The sequence below is a fragment of the Oxyura jamaicensis genome, chromosome 21, assembly GCF_011077185.1.
Source record: "Oxyura jamaicensis isolate SHBP4307 breed ruddy duck chromosome 21, BPBGC_Ojam_1.0, whole genome shotgun sequence".
Taxonomy (NCBI): Eukaryota; Metazoa; Chordata; class Aves; order Anseriformes; family Anatidae; genus Oxyura; species Oxyura jamaicensis.
This window is the reverse complement of record NC_048913.1, coordinates 4,420,849-4,443,755: the sequence shown is the minus strand read 5'-3', so window position 1 is coordinate 4,443,755 and position 22,907 is coordinate 4,420,849. Positions and strand designations below refer to the sequence as shown.

Below are 22,907 nucleotides of genomic sequence, written 5' to 3'. Positions count from 1 at the left end.
TCTTTCCAAGTCCAAACACCACCTCCACTGTATGTGCTCCTTGAAGTCAGTTATCCACAAACACTTGGGTTATGCTCAAGAACTCAACACCTGCTCAAATCATGAGAAGCTCGTTGTTCGGTTCAACAGCAGGGAAGACTGAAGCTGGGCTCAAATGGTGGAGTGTTTGCCTCAGCTGTCAAAGCAAATGACACTAGTGAACAGAGGAGCATAGAATAGCCAAAGCAAAACACAGATCTACCCATTTAAGTTCTAAAATATGTTATCCTGCTCTACCAGGAATTATATGGAAACAGTATTTTATGTAATACATGTTTACATATACGTAAACAGTATTGTTGCAGTGCAAGTGGTAAATTACTGAAATTAAAAGTACATTTTAATGCTTATGAATGGACTAATTATATAAATTATGCAGCATACTTGATTTATAACTGAAATGTATGAACTCTATCATGACTACTGCTGAAGAATACCCCTTTGATAATGTGTCTTTGGAGGGGAAGGCAGATACTGTATTTATATGAAATGTAAGAACTGTTTCAGCAGCTGTTAATAGCAGATCCTTATTTCCTTCAATAAGAAATCAAGTAATCAAAGAAAATATTTACACAGGGTGTATATTTTTTTGGTGTTAACTCCACTGATGTCTGTGAGATAACCACCAGAAGCACTGCTCTACAAAGACATCCAACAAAGAGGGACTTGTTCCTGAACATCACGTTATAAAGCAGAATGCAGAGCTGCATTCATAGTCTATAGTGTTTGGGACCTATCTTCTCTTCCACTCTCCAGACCCCTAGCACTGAAGTACAAGGAAAATTTGACACAAAAAGCCTCACAGTAGCAAAAGGCTTATGTCAGAATACAGGACCAAGTTAGTGCATCTCATGGAATCTCTGCAGGTCAGCCTGCCCACAAACACCGACTGTCCTTATGCTCTCTGTCCTTCACAAAAGCAAGGTCTAAAAGCAGTCAGTCAGGACAGAGCAGTTTACAGACACTAGCACTCAGGTGCACGCAGTACTGTAAAGAATTACATTTTACTGAAGAGCCTGCCACAATCTTATTCCAGCAACACTGCCGGTGTAAGTAACTTCTCTGAGATGCTGGTGTGACACTTGAACACTTTAGAATGTTCACACAGCAACAAATGATGCACCATGAATGAAACATAAGACCTCCCCAAGTTATTTGGGCATTAGGTTGTTTTAGTGCTAAAAAGTGACATGACATTAGTGGTAGGAAGACCAACTTTCAAACCAGTTCTTGAGTTTTAATACAGTTTTAATGAACATCAGTCCAAGAGATCATTTGATGGTACGAGGTACATTCCTTGACCACAATGGCTGTGCTTAAGGAAAAGGACAAACATAAATTAAATAGTGTAATTTAATTTAGTAGCTGTTTAATTATCATTAAGTTAAAAAAAAAAAGTTATAATTAACTATTAACGTTAACGACTCAAGACCTTTCAGAAAGCATGAATCCAAAAGGAAAATATCCAGCAGGTGATCACAGACTCGTAGCTCTTCCACCAGCACTGCCACCTGCATCAGTCATAAAGGACTATTTGTTCAATGAAGAAATTGGTCTACAGTCTGTAACAGTAGTCTTGGCTCTGCTACTTTGCACGGTCTTCTAACAGATACACAATTAACTCATAGGTCGACAACACAATGGCTGTGTTTGGTATCTGTCGGATGAGCTGGGCAAAGAGTCCTCTATAGAAGGCAAGATAGCCTTCCTCACGTGCTACCAGACGTGCTGTTTGAATGAAAGTCTTGTATTTAGTGCCTTCTTCTCGCAGCCGTGTCCGTATGACCTCTGAGAAAAGAGGAAGAGAGACTGAAGTTAACGAAACTTTTCCATTAAGAAACATACCAAGACCAAGAAAGAATATGCAAGGCCCATGGACATTAAAACCTTCCTGCATCCATCGCCTCCTAGCCAGTACTTCCAGATTGCCTTTCAGGCAAGAAGTTAAAGATGACTTCCCCCTCCATGTGGAATATATGGATTAGGTGCTTATTCAAGCTGCTACAGATCTAAAGGCTTTATTGATGCCCACCCACATCGCCAATATTGCTCTTTGTATATAACCATGACAACATTCACATTTATCCAAAAATACCTCTGTTCACCCCACAAGTGTTTCCCACACTTGGTTTGCATGCATGCATCCTTTTTCTGAGTTCTTATTGCCTCATATGTGAATTAAAATAACCAGATGATCAGAAAACCACATAGCTAACTAGGAATAATGGGGCCAGAACAGAAAATGCCACTGCATATACACATACTGCAGTAACGTGCATTTGGCCATTCAAACAGCCAAAATTTTTACAACCCTAAAACCCAACATTTGCCTTGGATTAGAGGCAACAGCTGTTCTTCTGCAGTCATAAATGGAAAAGTTAACATACCATGTGGATAAGCAATACAAGAGGCACAGCCCTTGGAAACAGCAGCAGCAAACATCAGTCCAAAGAAGTTTGTGGAGTTCCTTTCAGTCCCATTAGTAGAAGAAGGGGGCAGCTGGACTTCCTTTAAGTGCTTTTTTAAACTTTCATAAATAGCAAAGCAGATTATGGTCTCGGAAATCCCAGCATAAGAGGCAGTCAGGCCTCTATAAAAGCCACGGATACCTTCTGTCTGGTAAACGTATCTAGCACACTGCAATGCATTCATTGGTTTTGAACCCCTCACTCTAAAAAACAAACAAAATAGAGAATATAATGAGCCTAGAATGAGAAATAAGATTAAACAAAAACAAAAAACCCACAGGTTTTCAGTAGTTCCCCTAACTATAGAAATGGTTCTCTACTAAGTTTTACCACAAAAATTCTTCTAGGAAAGCTGCATAGAGCAGGATTATCATGCTAAGAGTTCACTCTTGGCTTTGCTAATTGACTAATACAGACTTGTAATAATTTTTACACCTCCAGTCCTGTGGCAGTTCACGCCAATGTTTTAAAACACAACAAACATTGAGGACACACAGCTTTGTATTAAGGTAGTAATTCCATTTAAAGCCATCTTCAGCAGGCCAAAAGACAGAGGTCTCCTACATGAGAAGCGATCTTTCATTTTCAAGAGGCAGCATGCAGTTCAAAGGTGCCACCCTGTGAAGCGCTAGAATTAAGGCTTATAAATTATTTATAAGTTGTGCTGTGCTAAAGGATCTTTCTTATCTCACCTAACCCATCCTTGCAGGGAAGAATTTCCATTCTGAGGAGTCATAAGTGGAGTCCCTCATTGCTTCAATATCCACCAGTGACTGTGAATTGCTCAGCTAAAAGATATCACTCTCAAATTCCCTCTCTGCCCTCAGGAGGTACACTTAACAGTAATACAATGCTGAAAGAAGCAAGAGAACATTAAACAACTGCAACAGATCCTTACCACCTCTAGAATGTTTTAACTAACTAAAACTAACTTAAACTAAACTAATCCTGGTTCATTAAACTTTAAAAACCATCACTTTTCCTGGTTACAGCTACCTAGCTGTGTACCAGTAACCTTCGTTTGTTGCAGTAACACACACATCTGCATGATCTGGGGCTGGCACAAGTGATGCTGCCAAGTGGGACACAGACTGCAACCTCTTGTTTGGCTTCCCACACAGGCTCCTCTGACCTTTCCATGGCCTCTATTATTTCTCTGTCAAAGCACTTCAGTCCTTGACATATTTAGCCTCAACATCAACCCCTGAGATACAGAAGGCTTTGTAAGCAGGGATCTGAGGGCAAATTAATGCTATGTCCAAATTAACTCAACATTTACAGTGGAACCAAAACCTGAATCTAACTCAGCACTGGAGGTAACTTCCATATCCCTCTCAGCAGTAACTGAGTAATATCAAATTAAAATACAACACTCAAAACCTTAACCTTCAGCCTGACCAGGCAAACGAATGGCAGCTTGAAAGGTGGGAGTGAGGGAAAAGAAAGATCAAGATCTATCAAAGTCTAAAAGGCCATCAATAAAAGCATCTTAAGTTTTTAAGTTTTCCAGAGACTCCCTTAGCCATCGAACAGTATCCTATCTCTGTCACTTACTTCCGTTCCAGTTGCATTCTGGTTTTCACCATCCATATAGGATTCATCAGGGAATTTGTGACAAAGGCTGAAAAAGGGAGAAGAAAAAGTATAGATGAATCCGGGCCAGTGCACTGCCACTGTTCATGCAAATAGGAACCATATACACTGCGCAGTGACACAGTTCTAATGTCACAGCTCCAGAGGTTTCAAAACACACACAGGTGTGTAGCTTACAACCTGGCTCTTGCCAGAGAACTATCTATATTCAACTTCAGAAGGTATCAACCAATGGCACTGGAATTTCATATGGGCTCCTTCCTTTTTATACCTGTTCTAATATGGACTTCACATTCCTAAAGACTGTTGTAGGCAAGATAGCTTACCAACTGGGATTTGAAAAATAGATAATATAGTTGCATGGTTTCAAGAAAACCCTGTGGGGAATACACATGCGTATTAGTCTTTTGCTTTCCCCAAGGCTCTAGGTGGTGCCATTGAGCCATCTCATTAACAAAGTCCACCCATAATTATGGGGTTAGTTTGGGAAAGACGTTTAATGATCTCTCTGGTGACCGATGCTTGAACTAGTGGGGCTCTTCCGCTCCACTATTCCTGTTTGTCATGTTTTTTTGACAACAACAAAATATTTTCCCATCCTGTGGGGAAAAATACAACAAACCCAAACAATTTGGCTAAAACAGTATCAAAGGTTTGCGGATGTCCGTTAACTTTTTTTTAAAACTGTTTAGAGCCATTACTATAGCATTTCACTTAGAAAAACATTTATCCCCACTTACTAGAGAAAAGTCTAGAAACATTTTAAAGTGTTGAACAGTAACACAGTTTCTCTGCAAATATGTTAAGTTAGGAGCAAGCAAACTCCTGGGATCAAACTCCATGAAGTCTGCCTTTGGCTTCCTCCAAAAGCTGACTGTAGAGTATTTCCAGTAACACTGAAAGGGTCACCATCCTTCAGAGACAAGGATCAGATCATGCCACTATTCACTGTTCTGTAGCTGCAATACATGGTGCATGGTTTCAAGAAGCTCTTATTGAAAAAATCTTTAATTAAAAAGACAGCCAAGCATGTGTCTACATCAGTTTCATCCGCTTCAGCGATTTCTTAAAACCTCCCTCAACAGTGAATGTGGACAAAGCATAGAAGTTCACAGACAAGAGAAATAAATAACACCGCTCTGGCTCATTCACAAGGGTACCATGAAACCTACGGAAAGGGTTGTGCCTGTCGAGCATCACTGTATTATCTCTTGGTATATTGGCACAAAAATCTGTGAAGGCCAAAGCAAAAGGATTTCCAGCTCCACCAACATGCATTTCAAGTGCCTTATTAGTTCAGGCAGCAATTTCTGAGCCTTGCTGGATGTAAGAGCCACAGGCTTGCACAGGTTACAAAGCAGACGACTGCCAGTTGACTGATACATACAAACCATACATATAGATCCATCTACCTATTTATTAGGCTCTTCTGTGAAGTCTTAAATGCCTTTTCTCTGCCTCCTCACATATGTAAGGATGACTTTTTGAAAAGGTGCTAAGGCTTCCTACAACTACATTACGTAACAGACACATGCAATACCTTTGCTATAAACTCTTTAGATTGCACCAATACCTGGATTGTTAGAACCAGATGCTAGAGAAGAGCATATTTACCTTTTCAGTAACGTTGTGAAACACCAATTTAAGCTCTTCAGAGAGTGTATTCCTTAACAGTTTCCATAGCAAGCTTGCCAAGTACTCGTCTATTTGTTTCCCAGAGAACGGGATGTTTCCAGCCTCACCAATTTTATTTTAAAATAGTCTCTGAACTTTGGCTCATTAGGAGTGCCTTTTACATACCTCTGTTTCGTGAACTTGGTCACGTCTCCTGATCTCGCCCTTTTATGGAGATCAGTGCTGGGTGTATTTCCTAGAAAGTATATCCTTCTACACCTAGTAATAGGTTCTAATGTTTTCTGTATATACAAGCACAAACTGCATGTATGTTTCAGAATGAGCCGCATACTGCCTCTGAATTCATTCACATATCAATCACAATTATTCACAGCCCTCAGTCCAGACCCGTCTATTTGCCCAGGTCCTGCACAGACTGAAAGTCCAGTCCCTGCCTTATGATTCTTTCTACTCACTTTCTAGTTACTGAGAGGGACAGAACACATCTTGAAGCAATAACAGCTTGCAATAAATAGTTTAAAGAATTAAGGTGCATCTCAGAGCCATGCTGATGCCAATGCAGACATTCCTGCTACTGCTGAGGAGCTGGACACTGGGGTACTGCTGCAGGAAGATGAATTACAAACACTTACCTGCAGAACCTGCAGAACAGATGTGCACAATATTGCTGTTGGGTACAAAAATGCCATTAAATTGCTCTTTGGCTTTGGAGTAACATGCAAAATAGACAGCTCTGCGGGAAAAAAGAGAAGAAAATCAATGTGATACTCATGACATCAAGTCAGACACTTCTCTATTTTACTCCCTCCAGAAAAAGACTTTCTCCAAAGGGGTCTCCATACGACTGCTTCCATCTGCAAGTATGAAGACATTTTTTCTCCTTACAACAGAATGCCACTATCTGACTTGACACCCACAAAGTAGAAATATTTCACTTTCATACCAAGTCTGAGATGGAAGGCAACATGGTCTTGCAGATAAAGCAAGTTGGACTGGATCCTAACATCAGCACTGGTATTTATACCCTTTGTAACCTTGGGAAAGTCACATCCCCACTCTGAGCCTACGCCTTCCCTTAACTCGGTGAGAGCTACAGCTGCCTTAGCAGCACTTCATGCTTTAAACACTTAACCCTGGGCTGAAATGAAAAACAGTTTTACCCACCCGAAATCCCTACATAATGCATGCAAGAAGTAAAATCTCACAGCAAGATCTACAACAGCCAATGTCTGAATATTAGCTAGGCACAAAATCTTCAGCCCTGCCAAGGGGTTGTCATCAGTATGTGTGGAAAGCAAACATTAGGTGCCTGCAAGGCTTCCGAATACAGCCATTATAAGTAGTTTTGTTGTTACTGTTTAGAAAAGAGTGGGGGGACCTTTGGGGTTATGTGGCAGCTTTGCAAGCCCATTCCCTCTGACCCTCAGCTGCAGTTTTTCATTTGAGAAGAATTTAGGCAGTCAAGGACCAGACAGGTATTCCTGCTTCCCCTTGCATCTAGCTCCTACTCAGTGTCTGGGAAACACATATATATTCACAGGGAAGTGGTAGGCCTTATTAGAAAAATTAAAACATTAACCCTGCAGATATTTCTACAGTACATTCCCATTTTCTAAAGCATAAAGTCATTGCAAAAGCCACTTAAGTGACTTATTTAAACTACACCTTAATTCAAATTCTCTTTTAGTACTAGGCTAAAATATCCCCTGCCCCCACTTTTTGTTTGTGAGGATAGCATCATAAACTAAGTTCCACTGATAACAGAAAGCACAGATCAAAAGAAACAGCTAAGATACACACACACAAGTTTACAGAAGCCAGTAAAATATGAGAAACCTGTCAGATCCAGGTTTCATTTTTAGAAAGACAGGTACTGACTTTCATACCACTTCATCACTTTTTAGAAGAGGACATAAATATTGATGAGAAGCAAGTTCTGAATACATTTAGTGATTGATACATGTAATTGAAAGACAGCATCATACAAGTATAAAGCAAATTTTAAAAAATATTTGTTGTCATATGCACGTCTGATACTCTTCAAAAATCTCAACTTATGGATGGGATAATTTTCTGACCTATTCTTCTCAATCACAAACGGACTGCAACATTCGGGTCAGTGCCTTAAACGTTTCTTTTAGCAATAGTTGAACTATTTACCTTGATGGTGCAACTCCAACCAAGTTTGGACCCAGACCTCGGAAGAGCGACCTTGGTCCTTCTTTTTCCAGAATTGACCTTAAAATAAAAACAAACGGGAAAAAATGGGTAGTATTTGGGTTAAAAGTTACATTTCTTGTTCTGGCAGGTGGTCAAAAGAACTGTGCTAAAAGAGTAAGTGTTGTGAACCTGTTAGCTCTCAAGCTACACAACAGACTTGAAAATTAGCAGAATTATAGACTACTGGATAAAAGCCACTGTGTGGTAAAACTTCAGTGTGCTACAGGCCAATGTGTGTTGTATGACAGAAAGCTATAATTTCCATTCTTTGAAAGCTGTCAGGAACTGAATCAAATAGTTTCCTGGAGAATCCAATGCTAGTTGACTCTGATGAACACAGAATACTTTTGGCATTTTCTGTATCTAAGCAATTTAAGCAGTTCAGGAGTTTGTTGCCAGGACAGAGACATGGGGAAAAAAAAAAAAAAAGAAAAAGAAGCCCTCTTCCCTTTCACAATTAGTTAGTCGTGATTTTTTTCCGCTGAGTGAAAGCTGAATGCAGCACCATATCACAAGCTATGTCTCCCCAGGCAGTTCAGGGTAACTGTTCTGGTTTCAAGGGCATTCTGAAGAGTTCACAGCATCCTTCCAAAGGAAACACCAAGCACAGAGGTACTGCTGTGCATCACTGCCACTGGATTTCATGGCCAGGTCTAAAGCAGGAAAACAACCAAATGATGTTTTCCTGAGCAATTCTGCAATTGCTCCAGTCCAAAGCCATTTTCACCCATTTCCCCACACATCTGAGAAGGCATGTTCAAACTGGGCAGCTTCCCCAGCAGTTGTCAAATTCTGTAGAATACCTTGCTCAGGTGCCTCATTAAAAAAAAAAAAACACAAATCTTTGCACTATTAACAGGAGACATATTCACAAGGAACACTCTGACAGCCAAACACTAGGAAACAGCCAAGTGTTCACCAGTGACAGCCAGGTACGGTCCAGTAACCATCGGGATGTCAGTGCGCAATCTGGTAGACGGCAGCTCCCCACTTGAACTAAAGGCTCATCATGTGAAAACCGTGCAATAAAATCCAGATAACAACAGGTCCCAGGGGTAGTTCACGTGCACCTGTTTGAAATGCCCATTTTTCAGAGTTTGCTTTCTAGGTCATTAGCACTGTTGGGAACGTTCCCCACAGGGTCCAAAAACAAGCTCATTAGACAGAACAAGATATAGGAGCTTCTGAAATGCTTTTTCTGCAGTGGAGTTGAACTTTCTGTGTAAACTCTAGGGCTGAGTGTCTCCAAGGAGACAGATCCACCAACTACTTGTTCTTTGTCACTTAACAGTCACGACTGCAGCTTCCAGCTGGGGTGACTCATCAGAATCTTAAACGGATTAGACAAAAACAGCCTGTCCTTCTGGAGTGCTTTCTATTCAGCAGCAGGCTTAACTTGCCCTCCTGAGTACCTACTTTGGTTCTATTTACAGCAGTTAAGGGGCCTTCATACTCAACACCTTTAACTCACAGACAGATTTTATATGTACGGCTCTGAAGGGCTGCTTCTTTAGCCATATGGGTTTCCTAAAACAGAAAATTCAATTCACATCCAACTTGGTCATGCACGCATGACCAGGATTGAGAAAGGGATGGAAGAGTAAGAGACCTAACTTCCTCCTCTTTCTTCATGCACTTGTGTTTTATCACAAAGATCACAATCAATAGTATTACCTATACTTTGTGGATACTGCCACCAAAGGAATGACAGGGAGCATGATTATTTTGCTCTCACTTCTTAATCCTCTGGGGTAACTAGGTGAACAGCTTGGTGATACATGCAGCTGAGCAATTCCTGAAGTAAAATGAACTCAGGATCATAGTCACCAAATTTAATGAGTTTAATAAATATATTAAACGGTTGACTCAATTTTAACCCCTTTTTTAACTCCCTAAAAGGAGGATCTCACAGAAAGATGGGAAGAGGAGATAAATTGAGAGCCTCGTGCCTTTGAGTTACCACTTCCTTGAGTCAGAGCTCTCTCAAGTCCAATGCTGCAAGGCAAAAAAAAAAGTATAAAGGGAAAAAGAGATGGAAATCAAAGGCAATTGGCACTGCTTTACATTTTCAGTCACGGATTGCTCTAGATTCACCTCTGAATATACAAAGTGCTTGGCATGTTCCCATCCCAAAGAAGCACTGTTTACAACACAGAAACTCAAGTCCCAGAATGACTCTAGCCCTCTAGTTCTGCAGAGAATTTGAGTTAGCACTGTACTGTTATATAACCGTGCAGCTTCTCCCCAGGCAACCTGCCAAGTGTGTTGGCCTTACATAAATCATTCAACTTGTTTTGCTACTCAAGTTAGCTATTTTCTTTGGCATTTCTACTACCTGATCTAAGCAGGACCTCCTCTGCATTACCCCGTGGTGTGCCCAATGATCCAAATGTGGCATGCCTCAATGCATTTGTGTGAGGTCTGAACCAGAACTTTATTGTGCTTTGATAGGAAATATAATAGTAGAGATTTGTCCTTCAGAGTTGCTGGTAAAATTAGTCAGCAGTTCTAAGTGACACGATTTCACGTTTCATCTTCTTTATGAATATACATCTGAAAAGGGAACAGCTAGAGCATCAGCTGCTGCAATCTGAACCACAGAAAAGTGACTAAATAATACAGGTGTTGACAGGATTGATGCACAATAATAATTAGCTGAAGTAACATACTAACAGCAAACAGAAGAGAACTCATTAAGTCAGATACAGCTGAGGAAAAGATAAGAGCTTCCAAAGCTCCAAGTATATTTTGGCAAGACTTCTTTTGCAAAAAGTGCCCTTCCCTGACTCCTGTAAGTTTCAGTTACAAATCATCCACACAACAGAGCAGATGAGCACAGTTTAAAATTTATGGGATCACAGAATTCTGGATGTCACCTGGTTCAAATGGATGCTAAAAGCAGGGCAGGCTTCAAAGATCGATCAGGGGCTGGCATGAATCACTAAGTGCAGAGAATCAGAAACCTCATTACAGCACTGCTCCATTAAGGAGGAGAAAAGGCTACAGGCTCTCACTTCTAAATGAAGTTTCCGAGAGAGTTCGTGACAGGAAAAGGCTGAATTAAAATTTCCCTCCATCAAACAGGTAAATAGCTTGGGCAGCAATAGAAACAAGGATCTCCCACCAACCACTCAAAGCAAACTGGGAACGGCTCCAGGAAAGAAAGACAAGGAGTACACAACTCAAGTTCAGTCCTTCATTGTACCAGGAACTGGCCCCAGCTAGTAAGGATTACCTGTTCCACTGCTCAAAGGAGATAATAAACACGATTCTCAATAAAACACAAAGACTACACTCTCTGTTGTTCAAAATAATAATAATAAATAAACCTTTCATCCAGAATATTTTCTATGATAATTCCTGCAAGCTGAACAGTATCAAAAGTTTGTGGCATGTCCTTTGTATTGATCCTCACAATGTAGTAACTACCAAAAAGCTCCAATCTGAAGAGGCAACCTAAAAATAACACTTCCAGGCACTTACTCAAATCAGAAAGAAAATTTCCATGGAAGTTTAAAGGAATACTCAGGAAACTTATCTGTGTTTTTAAAAGAATAATTTATCTTTTGACCGCTGAATGCAAAAGCCCAACTGACCTGCATCCTTCCAGTGCAAATTTGAAGCAAAATTTGCATTCCCTGTTTGCACTGAGGAATGGAAACTCAGATCACTGGCGTCAATTAACATCAAAGGACCAGAGGAACAGTACTCACTTGAGAACACTGAAGAGCCCAGGTGATACAGACGTTGGCCTAACCATTCCTTCACCACTGATGGTCCCCAGCTGGACTTGCGGGTAGTAGACAGCCCGGAAGGCTAGCTTTGAAGACTGGAGCCTAGTCTTTATTACTTCTAAGGGACAAGTAAAGATGGCACCAACTGTTCCTCCACATCTGTAAAACACAAATTTAAACAGAAGATAGAGTCAGTAAAACATGGCTGCACAGATATACTGAGTCACAAGAGCACTGAGTATAAATATAAAAAATATAAAGACTCAACTTCACTTGCTCCATGCTGTGGACAAATAATTAAGAAGCAGGGCAATTTTTCCATCAGGGAAAGGGAGACTGTTCCCAAGCCCTGGAGGAGGGGAGAGAAGGTTGAGAAACACTTCTGATGACTAACGATGATCCCATGTAGTGATGAGGTTGGAGGGGTGAAACACGAAGACAATACCCAACCCCAACAAAAATCCATGACTGATCATCTGCTGGTGCCGGAGTCTGCCAGGGCTTGGAATTCTGCCTGTAAAAACTTCAGAGGCACCCATGTTTCAGAGGTTTTGCTCCTTACACAGACACAGCCTTGGATGGATTTTTCCTATGGAAAGCAGGAATCTTGCAGATAAAAACAAGCAACTGGGGATTAGGACACTGTAGGCTGAAAACACAGCAATATAATCCTTCACCATTTCAGTACCATTTCAGATCAAAACGGCTGCCTACAGAACTAGCAAAGAGAAAAATGACTGTAAATTAGGTCTTTTTAAAACAATGGATATCAGCTTTTTGGGGGGTGTAGGAAGCTGCAAGGATGAGAGAGGGTGGAAAAATACAGTAACAGGGGTGCTGTTCTTCAGGCTGCTAAAGATGACCAGAAATCCCAAAGTCTGCTAACACAAGCACAGAAATAATATATATATACACGTGTGTACATGCAGACATTATTATATATAATAACATAATAAACATACAATTATATAAAAGATCCCATCCTGCAATGACCCCTTATGTTAGAGGTATCTAACAACCAACTTCATTTGAAAACAAAGTTAGCAGGGGGGCAGAAAGAGTGGAAATTATGGTTTTAATAAGGACATTTAAGTTGGCTTGCCCACTTGTGACACTTGCAACTTGTTATCCAGCCCTTGCCACTGTCTCACTCCATTTGTTTTTCCTGTTCTAGGACTTTTTCTCCCTCTTTCTTTAAGGCATGTCTTCTCCCTATAATTGGATAATGCCAGAACTGGAAAGCAACATTCCAGCCACCAGCAACCTGCTGTTACAAACTCTCCTAATTCACACACTGGACATAACAGACCTAATGTAAAAAATAAGTTGAAACAGTACTGAGAATTTCCAGCACAGAGCTTTTACTTACCCCAGGACTAGCTGCTCTTTACCTTAGAGTTTCAACAAACCACGTGTTCTACACAACGTCATGCAAGTTCCAAAACCTCTCCTGTTACACCTTTCCCCAAAAGGGAGGCTAAGGTTGTCAGTGCAGATCACACATCAACTGGTTATTACTGAGATCTGGTGATATCTGAATGTTCCAACACAGCGATGGAAAAGCAGCCATGACTTTTATCACTGGTGGAAAAAAAGAGCTACAAAATTCTTCTTGAAATCAAACCAGTCCTGGATATCATTGCTGTTTGCTGCCATTGCCATACAGGGGAGCAAAAGCTGGAAGTTCCCAGTGTTAGCGAACTGGCTGAATCAAAGAGTTGGTGGTTCACTGCATGAAAACAACACATTGTGCTTCATGTTCTGCCACAAAAGCCCAAGGAGCAATGTTGGAGCCACCTGTTCCCTTGCTCCAAAAGCCCACACACTCATCTTTTTGTAGTCAGCGTGGCTCAGAAAAAGCCTACTGGGCCAACTACACAGAGTGCACAAGACCCAATTTCCATCCATCATCTCAAAAATGGCTTGTCAAACCATTTCTCTCTCCATCTCTGTTCCTCTTTTGTTTTTGAACATCCCTTCTGTCAAACTTCACAACTAAAAATAATTCTGAGGATGGCTAAAAAGCACTCTGAGTTTTATTAATCTAACAACTTGGGATTTAGGAAGACTTAAGAGCTCAGTTTTTTTCCAAGGGCATTTACTACAACTGATCATATTGACAAAGAAATATTTTCTTTATTTGCACAAGTTGCAAAGTATGTTATTCCTTCAAAAACCTGTGTTTAGACTTTCCTTAGAAAACAGCATGAGTCAATAACTTAACTTTCTTTGATGTTCATGTCAAACTGCAATTTAAGTGGCTTTCCCATGAGAGAGAGAAGAAGAAAAAAATCCCATCCTTTGACTTGCAAATAAAAAAGCATTACTTGCAGGAGTCACAAGAACTTTGCCTGAGTAAGACTGGGAACATAGAACTACAAAATGACACAAATAAAGGTGCTAGCATGTATTTTCTATGCATTAATTATTTCACCAGAAGAATCATTTTTAAACACAAGGAAAATGGAATTGAAAGACTGGCAGAGAAATTCCAGCTGTGGATACATTTAGTTTAGAAATGCTTTGTCTGGTGCCACTTACTCTGCTTGCTGAAATAGTGTGTCTTACATCAGAATATAACAGTTCTTTGCCAAACCCTGAAGGCCCTGGATTCTAAAGGATGTGCTTTTCAGATACAAACATCCAACAGAAGAAACTGTTGTCACCAAGCCTGACAATCTGATTTAACAGCAACACTTCAATGAGTTTTTCCTTTAAGTTCTTGCTTCTTCCTTTTCCCTGATGAAAGGGGAAAACTTGGCTGGAACTAGGGACAATCTATACATTCAGAGTGAAAGACACTGTAAGGAAGAGATCTGCCTTCATCCTGTTAAATCACTTAAGCTTTGATTGATGAATACAGACACAAAGTTGATTATGGGATGAGGTACAGAGCAGCTGAAGTGGTGTCACTTAGATCAAGAATGGCAGTGCTCACAGGGACCTTATCAGGCCTCTGATTATTTTGTGTACTGAACCGGGGCTTGGACACGAGCCTTTTGGTCTGTCAATACCACTGTGGAGGACATGGCTTCAGCTTATCCTTCCCTGTTTTGCTAGATGCATCTCATGTTGCTCACGTGCTGTAACCTAGATCTCGGGGGAAACAGAAGGGCCAGGAGCAGTTTCTCCTGCAAAACTTTCCCTGTTCCCATAGTTAGGACTTGGAGTGGGAAGTGCTTTGAGGATTCCTCTTGCAGATCCACACTGCCACCATCCCTACTATGTATATCCCATACAGATGCAAGCATAATTAACACCCCAATAATCAACCTCCTCAAAAAAAGGCAAATCTGAGGGAGTTTAATGAAAATAATTTGATTTCTTTAATTCCCAGTTCATCTACCAATGCTACCCTACTGCTATCCTCGTTTATTTCACATTTATGAACACTAAAACAATACCTTCACAGTAACACCTGATAAATTCAGAACACAAATTCCATGTCCTGTTTCTGACCTACCAGCTGCTCAGTCTAGAGTGACATCTTGCCATACAATTCTTTAGCCTCTCTGGCATGTTCTCTCCTTCATCAGCTGTCTTGCCTTCCTGGCCTGCTCCTTGCCTTCCATCCTTTAAGTTTGATAATCCAGTTAATTTATGCAGCCTTTAATATTTAAGTACTTCTGGGAACGTATATGTAATCCTCCAATACTCAGCACAATGAATTAGTATCTGCATCATGAGTTTTAACAGCTCAGAGTTAATGTTGTCAGCGTGACATTTAAGAAAAAAGCATTACCTAACAGAGTAATTCTCAGAATGTCAATAGCGTGCACACATTATATCCCAAATATAAATACAGCATATAGTTCAAATCAGGACTTTGATGCATTAGACATCTTGCACAGATGAGCTGATTTTCCTCCACATGGAATTTTTTTGCATCATATCCTGGTGTTGCTCTATTCCCTGGAAAGATGGCTGAAAATAACATGCTGTGCATAAAAGAAACACTTTGTACTCCTAGGGTGTTCCAAATGCCTTCATCTGGGAAGAAAGGAAAAACACCAACCAGCCTTCCCCAGCTATATAAACAGCCCTAAACCCTGACAGATTCAACTATGAATAGGCAGCGAGGTAAATGTGATTTGGGGGGATCTAAAGCTGCAATTGAGGCAATACCTTCAAGTCTTCATCCTGATTAGGCTGAGGTTTTTAATGATACACCAGTGCAGAACTACAGATCCGGAGATGATATGCAGTGCTCACTGCACCAGCATCTAGCAAAAAGCTCAGCAATGCCTAAAAATGTCCTTATTGGAAGGGAGAAACCTCCTCGGGAACAAAACACCATGGTACACTCTTCTCAGTCACGTGGCAAGCATTGAACGAGAGGTTCCCAGCTCTGCTCTGCATGCAGCACAGGTACACAGCCCTCTCCAGTGCGCGACACCCAGCAATTCATCAAACCTGGCCTGTCGCATACTGCCAGAAAAACAGCGTTTGTCCTTCAGGCTACAAATACCTCCTCTGGCTACAGGATTGCCAGGCATGTACTGCCACTGGAGCAGGAAAATGCAATTCTCTGCTTTGTCATGTCCAAACAAAGAAATTAAGGAAAGCACGTTTCTTATCCTCAGGCCAAGAGTTAAGTGTTTATGGAGATATATCCTGTGCTATACATTACGACCTGCAGAAAAAAAAATATTTGCTTCCATAAACAGAAAACATTCTGTTTAAAAATCATGCCAAGAATGTTAATCTCAAATCCAATTACGACTTCTCTTGCTGCCAGCTTTCTATTTTTACAAAGCCCACCCCCAATATATCACTGACTCGCATATGAAATCAACTCCCAGCGCCCACTAGCACAATCGATACAGATGATGCCAAGGATCTTAATTAAGAGTAGGGCTTATTTCATCTGTCCTAAATTTAATCACTGAGCAATATTCCTAATATGAATAACCGGATGTAATGCTCAATGTTAACGATTTGAAAATTAAAAAGCAAGAAAAAGGCATTAAAACCTGCAATGATCCGATTGCCTGGTTAGGGGAGTTGTAACTCCTAACTCAATCTGACAGCATGGGGGAGTACCTCCTCCTCTGGCCACTGCTCTCAACATACGGAGCAGCTAATTTTTGGTGGCCAGAAGTCAACTGAAACACCAGAGGAGAATTAGTGCAACCTGTCTGGCAGCTATACTTAACGGGCCACCTTAAGAACCAGGCTGACAACCACAGTTCAGCTCATGCTTCATGGTTTGTACTACACACTGCTTCAAACCTCAAAACACAGCTTGAAAATCATCTGGTGCTACCGTCTGAACCCCTCTGATGGACGCAGGACTCTGTCCCAATGAATTCAGTGGCATGACCAGTGCTTAACACTTCACCGCACTAACACTGCATCTGCTTTCCTGGTTGTTGACAGAGGATCGTGTCTGTGAAGGCAGATCAAGGAGATCTCAAGGTGAGCAGCATATTCACGGCAAGTGCTACACAAGTTTTCCCCGAGATTGTACTTGCGATAGGAATTTCATTTTGTTTTTCTCAAACGTGCCACGTGGCCTAGCATGAAATGCACAGCACAAACAGCAGAGCAGGTTGCGTCTTTGATATTTCAGTATTGCATCATCAAGACTGGAAGCAAAACAAGCTCCTGCATTCTCAGAAGCCATAGGAAAGCCAGCTTCAAAGCAATACAGACTGTTCTTCACGCCCCAGTTTTGAAGTATTAAGCGTTCAATGTATTTCTAGCCAACAAGGCTGTCATCAGGTGTGAATATTCTTGCAAGCACTTACTGCGTTCCTCAAGCTGATGCACTGTTAGTCAGTTATATAAAGCACACGAAAACCTAAACTAGACAAAGGCCTGGAAGAGAGTGAATCTCTTTATGAACTCTACGTCTGTCCTGGACCACTTCAGCACAACAGATGTCCTTTGGGTGAAGACTGCTTCTGTTCATTTTACATATGGAAACAGTATCTCCCAAATGGTTCGTTAGCATTAGTACATCACGTAACAGTCAACATCTGTGGGAGCTGTATATAGCCCCGTACCCACAACTCATGTGGTTACTACTCTGGGGAGTAGCTTTACGTAAGTTCTGTTATTTCTGCTTTACGCTCTGGCAAACTGAGGTCAACCCCAACACTTCAAACAAGAATCTCAGTGACCTCATGCATTAAACACCCCTTGGTGCAACTGAGACAATCCATGTACACACGTGATGACAGGTGTCAATGTCTTCAAGGCAGCTTCCTATTACCAGTCTTTCCAAAGTATCTTCCAGCTCTTTTCCAGGTGGCTTAAGAAAGCTTTGGTATCTCAGGTGGCTTTCAGAGCAGCAAGGGAGTTACAGACTCAGGCCTCAACACCAAGACAGAAAAAGTCACAAACATGGTTATATTCACAGAGCACAGTTTCCCTCCCCAGCTTGAATAAAACTGCTCAAGAATAGACATCACGCAGTGCTTCTATGAAATCAAGGTAAGAAGTTTGTTCTTAGCTTTTTCAGGGATTTTGCCAGTTCTGTGAAAAGCTCTGCAGCCTCTAAATTATCAACTGCTAGAATCCCTGTAGTAAACAGTATTATTCCAGCTGGAGAGACAACATGGAGTCACCTCTGCTGAAGCCTGAGCCAAGCTTTGTCCCCACACAAAAATAAGCAAGAACTCCACTGACTTCAACAGGGAAGAAGGAACCCAGACTTGTAAACATGCTTACATCTGTTGTGCAATTTAAGCATCATTCTGTTTGTTGCTTCTGAAATCTTCCCTGCCCTCAGAGACATTTTCCCATCAACATCCCAAGACCTTTTGGTTTGCTGTTATTACTGTAAGCCTTAAAAGGAAGGAACAGAAATAGAGGAAGCCAAAGTCTGTGTCTGCCTGTAAGTAAGCCGGCCTGCTTTTCTGTGCAGACATTAGGGTGTTGTATTACATCTCCTCAGCATCTGACACACCGCCCCGTACTCACCTTCACAGGAGGCTAATGTAATACCAATAATAAATCTCTAACAAAATTATTTTAAGTGAGTGAGCTTCATCTGCAGAAAATATTTTGCAAGGGAACAAAGCTTAGCATCTTACACAATTTATAAAGCATTCAGAGCTTCAACCACGTTCTGCTCTAGAAGGTAATTTTATCCAAGGCCCTGGTAGTGCAGGAACTCTGCATCATGATACAACCTCCTTATTAAGGTTTATTAGGATTCTAACAAAAACTGCAAATGTAAAGGTATTGGAAAGACCAATTACTCAGAGACTATTGCTCAAAGATAAACACAGTAATTATTCTAAAATTCCAAAACTGAATACCTTGCATGACAGTTTGAAACTGACATTCAGTTTCTTGTTCCACCCAGTGAGCCCCAGAAGTCTGCATTTCTTACTTGAAAAGCAGAGGTAAGAGCGTTAGTAGACACATAACAGAATACATGAGTTTAGGGCCCTGAACAGGGAACTGCTCTGAAATAAATCTAATTTGGGATGGTGGGTGGGAAAGTAACATATTATACACACGCACCCTTATTTGTATAGGGCAAACACTTCAGCATAAGCTGGTGCACAAGAAGATAAACTAATTTTGCTGTCTCATTTTCCTTTCTGTAACATCACAGCCAGATAAGTGATAGCGCACTTTTCGGTGCCACTTTAAATAAGAAGCTATTTTTCAAAGGCCTGTATACCTTACAAGGCCATCTCTCTCTTCCATGCTATATTTTCATCACTGCTCTTAAAAATGGATCAGTCTTATTATAACAGACAGGTCAGGAGGATGTTCTCTGTTTGTTTCCATTCTTTCCTTCCATGCTCTACCAAAAACAGCTTGGATCTAATGGCTTTCTAGGTATACTGCAGAAACTGTTCATTAGGATCCTTGGAGAAGGTGGAGGGTACATTAAATGACTAAGGAAGATGCTGAACATCCATTGCTAGATTAAAACACCAGCGAGTTTAAAATTCCTATTTATTTATTGTGCAAGGAGTTATGTGAGGACACCTAGAGTTCCGGAGAGGCATTGTTACTACCCAAACCAGTTGCATGTGCACATCCAGCTCCCATTCCTGACACAGCCTCCAGGCACTGGTCTAATACAAAGAGGGGGAAAAAGAAACAGGGGAAGAGAATATTTACAACAATACGTAACAGTTAAGCCAGCACAAGGGCCTTCAAAACTCAGAAAAACTGGTTTTAATATTTGTATTAAATGAATTTACTGCTCCACGCACATCAGAGGAGACTGAAGTTTAGCAACAGAAGAAACAATGGTGTATTTTAAAACAGATTAAGCCCAACAATAGGTTTCATGGGGGCTTCCTAACTGTTGTCAGCTGGTTGTCACCATGAAGTATCCCACCACTTAGATAGTCTAAATATCTGAAAAAAAAAATGATTTTTCATAAGGACATAAGTACATGGAACAGCAATTACGAGCTGGATATTAGGTGACTGTTTATTTATTTACTTTACACGATAAAATGACCTTACTGGACTGCAATTAAAACTCACGTGGTACCTTATTTTACATGGGCTGGTTTTCATTTTCGTTTGCTTGTTTTAAACCTCACACAACAAAAATAAGCAGCTGACAACTCCTGAAGCGGCCCAGCAGGCCACTCAAGAGTACCAGGACCTTCTCTCCTTTTTTTATTTTTTAGTACTTCCTTGTCGGTACAACCACACGGACACAATCACAGAGCCATGAACTATGTGGCCATCCCCAGAGCTCATTAATAGAGCTCATTAACACTCTGCAGACACCCCCATGCCGCACAAAACCAAGCTGCGGCCCACCCGCGGCCCCCAGCTCCCACCCGCCGCAGCGGGGCCGGCCGTGAGGGCAGCACCGGCCCAAATTACGGCTTTTTGTTAATTAACCGCCGGCCGGGCGGCCCTGCTCCGGCTTCCCCCACGGCTGCCGCCTCCCTCAGGGGGCCGTCAGCAACCGTGGGCCCTTCCCCGCCCGGCATGGCCCCGGCGGGAGCAGCCGCCTGGTGCCCCGCACTCACCCCCCGGCGAAGAGGTGCAGCAGGGTGTTCTCCTGAGGGGCACCCGCCATGCCGCTGCCGGTCCCGGTGCCGGTGCCGCCGCCTCAGGATCCGGCTGGGCGGGCGTTGAGCAGCGGAGGCCGGGCCGCGACGCGCGTGAGATGGCGGCGGGCGGTGCCTCGCAACGGCAGTGCCGGCCCGCCCCGGCCCGCCTCACGGCTGAGGCCGCCCTCTCAAGTGCCCAAGGTTTCCCCAGCGCCCAAGGATTCCCGAGATGTCACAGATTTACAGAATCACGGAACGGCTGAGTTTAGAGGGGACCTCTGGAGATCATCCAGTCCAACCCCCCTGCCGAGCAGGGTCACACAGAGCATGCAGGATGGCATCCATGTGGGTTCTGGATATCTCCAGGGAAGGAGACTCCACAACCTCTCTAAGCAACTGTTCCAGGGCTCTGTCACCCTCACAATAAAGAAGTGCCCCCTCATAATCAGCTGGAACACACTGTGTTTCAGTTTGTGTCCATTGCCTCTTGTCCTGTTGCCGGGCACCACTGAGAAGAGTCTGGCCCCATCCTCTTGACACCCTCCCTCCAGATATTTGTACACATTGCTAAGATCCCCTCTTAGCTTTCTCTTCTCCAAGCTAAACAGGCCCAGCTCTCTCAGCCTGTCCTTGTACAACAGGTGCTCCAGCCCTCTAATCATCTTATTAGCCCTCTGCTGGACTCACTCCAGGGGCTCCCTGTTCCTCTTGTACTGAGGAGCCCAGAAATGGACACAGCTTCAGATGTGGCCTCACCAGGGCTGAATAGAGGGGGAAGCTCTTTTGGTTTTGTGTTAATATCAGGAACAGAGGAAACACCCCAGTTATTTCACTAGACACACAAAAAATAAAAGCTCTGTTTGGGTATTCAAAACCTGCAGCTTTCCTCCAGTCCTTTGAATGGCTTGGGGGAAAGCTCAGATGCTCGCAGTGCTGGGCAAGTGAGCCGCTGGGTGTTTCTGAGAGGTGGCTTGACACTGAGCTTTAGCAGGCTTTATATTTAAGGGGCACATGACATCAAGCTTTTAAAATTTGTACTCTCCTAAAGTCAGTGGAAGACCTTTGGCCCAGTGCAATGATTTACATTCTATGGTAGGATAGATGCCATCAATTTATATGCTGTGGATTAATTTCACAGCCAGGACTTTTAGGAATGTCTGGCTTTTTACATTAAAGCTAAAATCCTGGGGAAAAAATTAACATGTACAAAAAGACCCTTGGTCTGCACATTTTCCATATACACAAGTTTTCTATTATCATGACAATGGGCTTGAACGAACAGCCTCCTAGTTTGAATTCAGATTCAGACATGAACCTCATGCCTCCTGTATGGCACAGGCCAAAATTCCCAGTCCTCAAGCTGATGGAAGCTGGGGTTTGAAGGCTGGATGTGCACACTCCCAGAGTTTATGTTTCAGCCTACTTGGAGGAAAACATGGCTTAAGGGTTAAAACCAAGAAGTGAAGCAGTACCTGGGTTCACACTGGGGGCAGTACTGTTGGTGTGGGCCTTCTTGGATCCTCAGTCTTGAAAGAACTGTCCTAGACCTTTCTGGTTTTGAGGTGCTATAAAGAATGTTTACATTTAAGAGATCTTGTGTGGTGGCTGGAGGGTAATGATTTACTGAAGCAGAATCAGTCTAGCAGACATGGGTGATGGGATCCCTAGTCTACAGCATTTGTTGAGACTAAAGAATGAATACAGCATTAAGTGCAAATAGGATCTGAGGCGAAGTTACGGCTCTGGCCACCTGGTTCCCATGCAAGCCAGAATCCCAAGGATCCCAAGCTGTCATCAAGATTCTGTAAAGTTACTCTTTGTAATGATGTAGAATTTACACCAGAGATCCATACAGTGACATGGATTTGGTAGTTGTTAATATAGAGAGGAAGCTGGTCCTGTAAAATGGTGAGATGCCTGAAAAGCTTACTTTCAAGTGTAATCCCAACAGATGATGAAAATTAATCAAAGAATATAAAGTTCTGGAGAGTAGATGACTCAGAAGAGAGCTGGTTATTGAAAGTCAGATGACTCTTTTAACACCTCTCTTTTGTTTGCTGGTGATAGTGATTCAGCCACCATGTGATATTTGGAGGCCCACCTTGTTTATAGTGTCTCTTCCCAGCCAATAAAACCACTGACCTTATCACTATGACAAAAGCATCCGGGTAGGTATATGGATTGAGAAAGCACGCCTAGCCACCTGATAACATCAACACGACCAGAACTGG

General features: G+C 42.0%; 2 protein-coding genes across 2 annotated transcripts in view; both read right to left on the bottom strand.

Annotated features, from left to right (window-relative positions):
- TMEM201 (transmembrane protein 201) overlaps positions 1–12,281 on the bottom strand; it is a 43,320-nt gene extending 31,039 nt beyond the window's left edge. Inside the window, exons 1-2 of the mRNA XM_035344339.1 lie at positions 12,252–12,281; positions 9,409–9,415 (exon numbers count right to left, since the gene is read on the bottom strand). The gene's annotated coding sequence lies outside the window, so the exon portion shown is untranslated. The remainder of the gene's footprint in view (positions 1–9,408; positions 9,416–12,251) is intronic.
- Positions 1,270–20,810, bottom strand: SLC25A33 (solute carrier family 25 member 33). Its single transcript, XM_035344341.1, has 7 exons — positions 20,653–20,810; positions 11,669–11,848; positions 7,896–7,973; positions 6,368–6,468; positions 4,062–4,128; positions 2,427–2,710; positions 1,270–1,827 (listed from the first exon to the last, which is right to left on the bottom strand). The coding sequence occupies exons 1-7, from the start codon at positions 20,700–20,702 to the stop codon at positions 1,625–1,627; spliced, it is 963 nt and encodes a 320-aa protein (XP_035200232.1). The 5' UTR covers positions 20,703–20,810; the 3' UTR covers positions 1,270–1,624.
- Between the last annotated feature and the right edge of the window lie 2,097 nt (positions 20,811–22,907).

Excerpts from the sequence above, each read along its gene's own strand:
- SLC25A33 (XM_035344341.1), bottom strand. The coding sequence starts at position 20,702 with ATGGCGGGTGCCCCTCAGGAGAACACCCTGCTGCACCTCTTCGCCGGG. Across the intron at positions 7,974-11,668 it reads GGGCTCTTCAGTGTTCTCAA|GTCAATTCTGGAAAAAGAAG; the intron begins GTGAGTACTGTT and ends TTTTATTTTAAG. Across the intron at positions 2,711-4,061 it reads AGAATGCAACTGGAACGGAA|AGTGAGGGGTTCAAAACCAA; the intron begins GTAAGTGACAGA and ends TTTGTTTTTTAG.